General features: G+C 38.7%; 1 protein-coding gene across 4 annotated transcripts in view; it reads right to left on the bottom strand.

Moving 5' to 3' along the window:
* eps8a (EGFR pathway substrate 8a, signaling adaptor) overlaps nucleotides 1-3,031 on the bottom strand; it is a 22,592-nt gene extending 19,561 nt beyond the window's left edge. For 2 of the 4 annotated variants that reach the window (XM_068734004.1, XM_068734001.1), the window contains exons 1-2: nucleotides 2,948-3,031; nucleotides 233-286 (exon numbers count right to left, since the gene is read on the bottom strand). In XM_068734004.1, coding sequence (XP_068590105.1) covers nucleotides 233-286; nucleotides 2,948-3,018 — 125 coding nt within the window. In that variant the 5' untranslated portion in view covers nucleotides 3,019-3,031. The remainder of the gene's footprint in view (nucleotides 1-232; nucleotides 287-2,947) is intronic. The other 2 variants (XM_068734003.1, XM_068734002.1) reach the window with 1 other exon arrangement.
* Between the last annotated feature and the right edge of the window lie 6,012 nt (nucleotides 3,032-9,043).

Consider the following 9,043-nt stretch of genomic DNA (forward strand, 5'->3'; position numbering starts at 1 on the left):
CCTACTCTGACAGAACAGACAGTTCACTCTGCAGGCGCCACCTCCTCTGACAGAGGAACAGTTGTTCACTTTGCAGGCTCCGCCTCCTCTGACAGAGGAACAGACATTAACTCTGGAGGCTCCGCCTCCTCTGACAGACAACAGACTTCATGTTCCAAATCTACCACTTGGCTCAACAACACCACAGAGATGCTAACAGACAAGCTAACATGCTATCTGGTGAAGCACTGACTTGGTCTGTGAGTCGTAGGAGCCGAGAGCTGGAGATTCATATCCGTTCATCCTGCTGCAAGAAAACACACAAGATTAACGTTAGTCATCAATAGCATTATTAATTTTGGATTATTATTATTATTAGTCATCATCATTAATATTATAATATGACATCAACACATGAACAATAAAAACTGAACTACATTTCATCATCACTTTGTTTAACCATCACTTCCTGAGGAGCCAAACGCCAAAATAAGAGCTGATTAATGACTCTCACTGTATGTACAGTCCTGTGATTACTTTTCCCAGGACTCCATGTTGGACTGTGTATCCATGACGACCACAGTGTGAGAGGAGCCTGTGAGGCCTCGCTGAGGGAGGAGAGAGCCCACAGAGACTCCAGAAACGTGTAATGATAAAATCTAAAGATGATATTTCAGAAACTAGTTTTTAATTTTATTTTCTTATGAATACTTTCACTCAAACATTATTAGTCTTTTGAACGTTGACAAAGGAAGGAAGATTTTTCACAATAAAAGCTATTAACATATAATATTATATATTTAAACATATCTTCTGTTTGTATAATATGTTATAAAAAGTGACTCATCATTTTTTGTGTTTCGCGTCAATTTCTGCTTTTTACACTTCATTTATTGTAACAACATTTATTTTATATTTTCAAAATAAAGCTCCGTCATGTGTAACGGACGTTTAAACCCTCTCTCCTCCAATCAGAACGCTGACGACACATTTCATCAACCCGTGTTGATACGACAGTCACCATGACGACGCCTAACAGCTGTGTTTGTGTGACGACCTCATCGAGGGCGGGGGGGCGTTTCCACGGCAACGCCGGCGACTTCACCAACGAGGAGAAACCAAAGAGAGAAGGTTTGTTTATGTATGTATGTATGTATGTATGTATGTATGTATGTATGTATGTATGTATGTATGTATGTATGTATGTATGTATGTACATATACACATGCATACATAAATACATACAGGTGGTCAGCAGCTTGTTGAAGGGTGAAATAAACGTGTGTGTTAGTTAGAAGTCCTGTTTAATGTTTAACATTTGATATCATTATTAATGTTTGTGTTTCCACTAAAGTCAAACTTTGAGGTCGTTCCAGAGAACAGGTGTGTTCAGGTAAACAACGAACACTTCCTGTTAGTTCATGTTCCCGTTTCTGTGAAACAAGAACAAACACTCACAGTTCATCAAGTCCAAAGTCTAACAGATGTAAAGAGGAAGTTTACGAAGACTAAACATGAACATGTGATGAGCTACTGGTCAGATAAAAGAGCCAGATCATTTCCACTCTTTATGCTAAGCTAACAGCTTCCCTCTGCTTCCTGTCTTTGTGCTAAGCTAGGCTAACCAGCTCTTCTCTACTCCACACAGACTGGGCAGAGTTGATCCAGATTACAGAGCTCATCACCTCTGGCTGAGTTTAATCCATAACAATCTACTGAATCGACTTTAATCCTCAAACTGTGACACTCGACTCAAACCGTCCAATCACACGTAGCGTTAGAGGGATGGCATGTTAAAGAAGGCCAACAACAACAACAATAATAATAATAATAATAATAATAATAATCTATATAAATGTATTTTTGATTAATACACCTTGAATGTCATTGTATGTTGGGGTTCTTTATGCGTCTTTTAGTTTATATGATGTGTATATTTAATATATTGAAATATAACATATTTAAAAAAGTTGCAATTTTCAATTAGTACAATCTGTGATTTTAAAAAGCTTAACAATAAATAATGCGAAGCTAAGCTAAGCTAACCAGCTAGCTTCTTATTTAGAGACTTGAGAGGAACTGATGTGAACATCTGACTCAGAGGAAGAGAAGAGGAAGATAAAGTCTAAATGTCATAAACTATATTCACACACACACACACACACACACACACACACACACACACACACACACACTACAGAGACAAACTAAAGAGGTCGACTGAACTCTGTCACAAATAAACTAGCTCCTACACATGTACTAGTACATCAAATAGTAGTACATCATATACTAGTACATTATACACACACACACACACACACACATCAGGTTTCTATGAACGTTATGATGACGTCATCGTCTACATGATTATTCAATGAATTAAAACTTTATTTATAAACATGTTTCTGTCTCACCATTTAAAACTAACTTCCTGTTTTTAAATATTCACAATAAAGCGTCTGTTTCACAATAAAAGCCTCTGATGTCGTTCAGACTGAAGTGACCCTGATGAGAGAACTAGACCACCTCCCTCTGGGGGGTCCTGACCCACTAGATCTGATGGAAACATCATGACCCACTTTCTCAAAGCAGAGACCAGGAGAAACTAGAAGAGACCTAAAGAGACCAGAAGAGACCTGGCGAGACCAAGAGAGACTGGAAGAGACCAGGAGAGACTAGAATAAACCTAAAGAGACCAGGTGAGACTAGAAGAGACCAGGAGAAACCAGGAGAGACCTGGAGAGACTAGAAGAGACCAGAAGAGATCTAAAGAGACCTAGAGAGACCAGGAGAGACCTGAAGAGACCAGGAGAGACCTAGAGAGACCTGAAGAGAGCAGGAGAGACCTGAAGAGACTAAACGAGACCATAAGAGACTAGAAGAGACTAAACTGAGGAAAATGTTGAATAACTCTGAACAAACCGTATTATAATAATAAGGACGCCCACATGAAGCACAGAGAGCTTACCTGTGGGTCCACAGGTGAGGTCCAGAGGATCCACACAGACTGACTGTAGGAATGAGGTCTCTGTGCTTCATGTGGGACAGATTATGAGGATCCAGGTCTCTCCAGGACTGGATTTACAGCAGCAGCTTGTTGTCGACGAGTTTAAGCCTCTAATTAATGACTCATTAGAGACAGGTGGGGGTGGGGCAGGGGGCGGGGCTTAGGGATCAGCTGACATGTGGCAGAGAAGAAGAAGAAGTCTTAAAGCTCCAGGTTATCAGACTCAAAAGAGGTCCTCTACAATAAAGACAATATTTATTTTATCTCCGTTCACACGTTTCTTATCTTCAGAGATAAAACTTTTTAAACATAATTAACTTTAATGATCATCAGCATCATAAACATAATGAGTCATGAAGATTCTTTATCAGTTTATTATTGATCAACTGCTCTGATTCTGTTCACGTCCAACTGAAGAAATATTAAACTATTCAAAGCCTTCTGGTCCATTTATGATGAAACGACCTCAGAATCTGATCTTTGTTCAGACTTTTATCTCCTCAGACGCTTCAAAGAAACACAGAAGTGGAGCGGTCTGCAGGTACAGCTCAGGTGGACCGAAGGATTTCAGTAGAGAAACAGGAAGTGTGTGCGCTCTATAATAAATAATGAGGAACTCCGACTTCACAGTAGAAAAACAGTAGAAAGTAGAACAAGTCCTGTTTACTAAAGAATAAAGATTATTATTATTATTATTATTATTATTATTTATCTGATTATTTTACCAGTACATTGACCTTTTTGACACTAAAATGTTTTTGAATCTTTAAAACATTTTGTTTTGTTTATTTTAAATGTTTCTGACAAAGAACAAATCTTCACATTTAATAAACAAACTTAAATACACACACACACACACACACACACACACACACACACACACACACACACACACACACACACACACACACACACACACCACCTGAGGAACTGGACTCTCGTCTCTCTGACATCACAGAAACACACCTGCCCGACAGGTACGGTTACATCACCACGTCGTCACGGCAACCACACACACACACACACACACACACACACACACACACACACACACACACACACACACACACACACACACACACACACACACACACACACATCAGTGACATCATCAACGGATGTTTAAACTGTTCCATCTTCAGTTATTAATCATCTTCAAACTTCATTATTCTCAGTATTTGAGACTTTTGATTCATAATTTGATTAATATTTAAACATTTTAAATAAACATTTGTTTGTTCTTCATATTAAATCTCTGATTAAAGTGATTATTGATCAAACGACTCATCAATACTGATACTGTGTTAATATAGATTATTATATTATATAATATTTTACGTTATATTTAGAGTTGTATTTAGTTTTATATATTTTGTTATATTTAGTTTTATATATTTTATGTTATATTTTATGTTGTATTTAGTTTTATATATTTTATGCTGTATTTAGTTTTATATATTTTATGAGCACATGTAAAGAGGTTTACTTCTTGTTTTTCTACATAGATATAGATTACTGTAGATTGTAAATGTCTGTTAACTGTATTAAACTGTTTAATTTAAAAGGTGATGTGGTTGAAAATGTTACATCTGAATAACAACAATAACAACAACAACAACAACAACAATAATAATAATGATAATAATAACAGAAGTTATTTAGACATGGCCCTCGTTCTCCGGTTGTCAGGAGACTAAACATCCAATAATAGTCTCTAAACATCTGGAGGATGTTTCCCATGAAGACCAGGTCCCAGTAGAGAACTGATCCAGGACCAGCTGTGGACTTTAATCCTCCTTATTCATCTTAAACTGGGACAAAGCAGCAGAAATGAGTTCAGATTACACAACGCTGACACACAGGTCATCAAGTGATAGCATCAGAGCATGGAGCTCTCTAAGAACAAGCTAACAACGAGCTAACAACAAGCTCACAGAGAGCCAACAACAAGCTCACAGAGAGCTCACAACAAGCTCACAGAGAGCTAACAGAGAGCCAACAACAAGCTCACAGAGAGCTAACAACAAGCTCACAGAGAGCTAACAGAGAGCCAACAACATGCTCACAGAGAGCTCACAGAGAGCCAACAACAAGCACACAGAGAGCTCACAACAAGCTCACAGAGAGCCAACAGAGAGCCAACAACAAGCTCACAGAGAGCTCACAACAAGCTCACAGAGAGCTAACAGAGAGCCAACAACAAGCTCACAGAGAGCTAACAACAAGCTCACAGAAAGCTAATAACGAGCTAACAACAAGCTCACAGAGAGAGATAACAACAAGCTAACAACAAGCTAACAGAGAGCTCACAACAAGCTCACAGAGAGAGATCACAGAGAGCTAACAACAAGCTAATAATGAGCTAACAGAGAGCTAAGGATGGGATGAGAAAGCTCACAGAGAGCAAACAGAGAGCTAATAATGAGCTAACAACAAGCTAACAGAGAGCTAAGGATGGGATGAGAGAGATAACAACAAGCGAACAGAGAGATCACAGAGAACTAACAACAAGCTAATAATGAGCTAACAGAGAGCTAAGGATGGGATGAGAAAGCTAACAGAGAGCTAACAGAGAGCTAACAATGAGCTAACAGAGAGCTAACAATGAGCTAACAGAGAGCTAACAGAAAGCTAACAGAGAGCTAACAGAGAGCTAACAGAAAGCTAACAGAGAGCTAACAGAGAGCTAACAGAGAGCTAAGAATGGCAGAAAATGAAGTTTTCAACATCCAATGATACATTCAATATACTGTATACAGAGACAGAGAGAGAGACAGATGTATATAGATTCTGTGTTTTAAACGGTGTTAAACTGAACATCTCTGGACAGATTTAGAGACATCAGCTGGACTTTGAGACATTTTTCTGTATTTTCTGACTCTTTACAGACCGACTGATAAGATAAGATAATCCTTTATTAGTCCCACAGTGGAGAACGCACAGGATTACAGCAGCATAGTGGAGAGTAGAACCACAATAACTAAATATAAATAAAAATACGATACACACAGACAGAATAATTGTATTGTGAATCTACTAACAAAATAAATTATGGAAACAATCGTTATTTGAGAGGATTGAAGGTAAACTCAGCTTCAGCTCTGGTTACAAGCAGCTGACCATTTCTGGTCGCCATCTTTGTTTAGGTCAACAAACACGCCTTTCAAATCTCCTTCACTGTCCATCTGACGAGATATTCATATTAAATAAATATCCTCCAAAGATGTGCTGGTTTATAAAGTTCATCAATATCTACTAATGGACTGTTTCTGTGACTTCAATGTAAACGATGAGGCAGAAACTGTATCATATTACCAGACCCCTCTCACCCGAGCCCCTTTCATCAGGACCAAGACCTCCTTCAGAACCAAGACCTCCATCAGAACCAAGACCTCCATCAGGACCAAGACCTCCTTCAGAACCAAGACCTCCATCAGGACCAAGACCTCACACCACAAGAACAGTTTCTTCTGAGGTCCATCAGAACCAAGACCTCCGTCAGGACCAAGACCTCCATCAGGACAAAGACCTCACACCATAAGAACAGTTTCTTCTGAGGTTCATCAGGACCAAGACCTCCTTCAGAACCAAGACCTCCATCAGAACCAAGACCTCCATCAGGACCAAGACCTCACACCACAAGAACAGTTTCTTCTGAGGTCCATCAGAACCAAGACCTCCATCAGGACCAAGACCTCACACCACAAGAACAGTTTCTTCTGAGGTCCATCAGAACCAAGACCTCCATCAGGACCAAGACCTCCATCAGGACTAAGACCTCACACCACAAGAACAGTTTCTTCTGAGGTCCATCAGAATCAAGACCTCCATCAGGACCAAGACCTCACGCCATAAGAACAGTTTCTTCTGAGGTTCCTCAGGACCAAGACCTCACTCTTCTTTCATCTTTAATATTTTATTGTACATCTCAATATGTTTCTATTTGTGTTGATTGTTTAATGTTATGCATCGTCAATAGACGGTTCTGGTTCTGATTCTGAAGCCGTGCAGCTAAAGTCAAAGATAACAGGAACAAAAGCAGATCAAACACCCGGTAACCTCCCGGTAACCCGGATGGAACAATACGGAGCGTTATCTCGGTCCTCCCCGGTAACCGGGCTCCATTCAGGCCGAACAAAAGGACTCACAGCCGGGGACGGACCGCCTGTTGCCCGTCACACACCTGTCCGTTAGCTCGGCTCGGCTCGTGTTCTCCTTTATTCAGGTGGATTTCATGCATTTGACTGATGAACTTCAGGTCTTTGTGAAACACGTCTGAGCTGCTCTTCACCTTCATTTGTCTCACTAAACAATCTGACAAACTCCATCCAGATGTTCGTCAATTTAAGATAAACTTCAGTTTAATGACGCATGGATGTCCACTCACAACTGAAACTGGTTGATAAAGAGTTGTTTTGTTCTGCTGGTAGTTTCGGCGCAATGTGATGAACTATTATGTATTTATTTTTAAATAAATCTCTGTAAAGCTTCACCCTCTTCGCTCTCTGCTGCAGTCACGCAACGCTCATGTTCTCCGCGGAGAACGCAGAAATAACAGGAGAAGTGGTGCTAAAAGTTTAATTTAAATGAATATATATCACCGTTATGTGTTGTGGGTTTATGCCGACATGATCATGAGATCCCGACACGTGGTTTATGATAGTGTTTTAAGTCTTTCTGTGTGTGTTTGAGTGTTTAAGTCGATGGAATCCTTTAATCTGGATGTTTTCCCGGTGCAGTCTGGTGTGGGTCTGTTCTCCGCTTACAGGAGCCGAGCAGACGGATCAAGTTAACGGATAAAAACCAGCTCACCTGCAGGTTCCTCCGGTTAATCCTATAAGAACATGGCTCCGAGCACCGGGAGATCTCTACCGGCTCCTCCGGACTCTTCGTGTTCGACACACGGAGCTGATGTTCGGGGACAGAAGTGAAGAGACTCGTTAAAACGACTCGACTTTAGATCGAGTTAAAAACCAGCAGCAGTCAACCTGCCCACCGACAGAGGGCGAAATAAACCCTGTGGACGGACTGGCAGGCAGGAAGCCCCGCCCTCATCACAGGACACGCCCCTTTATTTAGTATCACAGTTATATACTTAAAGACAAAAGTACAACGTAGTAATACTACTAAAACTACTTTGTCCAGGAGTCAAAATAAGTTAAAAAAAACAACATAAAAATATACTTAAAGCACTAAAAGTACTCATTCTGTAGAATAATATACATTATATTTATTTAATATTTATTACATCACCTTAATAATTGTAGTGACTATACACTGATGGTAGATTGTGAATCAATTATAATAAAAATATTATTTGTTTATTTATATTTTGTATCAATATATAAGCTTATTGTTTTGTTTTATTTGTATGCTAATTTTTACAGTTATTTTCCTTTATTGTGAAGGATTCCTTGTTTATTATTCAAAATGTACTTAAGCGCATTAGTATAATAAATGTTTGTAGTCATCTGCATTTTAAATTAACGATTAAATAAAATTATTTTCAATTAAATTTGAGGGAAAAGAAATCCAAAAATGTAATGAAAGAATTTTTATTTATATTTAAAAAGTAATTATTTTTCTATTGACTTGCTTTATTTCTTATTAATTAAACTTCTTGGATAACAAAACATTTTGTAAATAAAAGCTTATGGAATTAATTTAGTTTTGAATGTTTGTTGCAGAATGAATACATTTATTGGTCAGGTAGTTTCATGTCTGAAACCTTTGATTCGTTTTAAGAACATTATTCATCTTTTCTTCTCATCAGAACATTTTAAATGAACTAACATAAAAAAGTTTGTAGGAGCGGAGCTCCTTCCAGTCAACACTCAGGGATTTCAAACCGCATGAAGGAGAAGGACGCCCCCTGCTGGTCATAACTGACTTCTACTGAACTACAGTACTCGGGTTGTCTGGATGTACTTGTACTTCACTTGAGTATACTTTAGGGTATTTTATACTTCTACATCTCTGAAGTAAATATTGTACTTTTACATTTATTGTGCAGAATTAATTTAGATTAAAACATAACTTTTTAAAATAAGATGTATT

Source organism: Cebidichthys violaceus, unplaced genomic scaffold, assembly GCF_023349555.1.
Source record: "Cebidichthys violaceus isolate CVI_PGR_0920_01 unplaced genomic scaffold, fCebVio1.0.p SCAF_60, whole genome shotgun sequence".
NCBI classification, from domain to species: Eukaryota; Metazoa; Chordata; class Actinopteri; order Perciformes; family Stichaeidae; genus Cebidichthys; species Cebidichthys violaceus.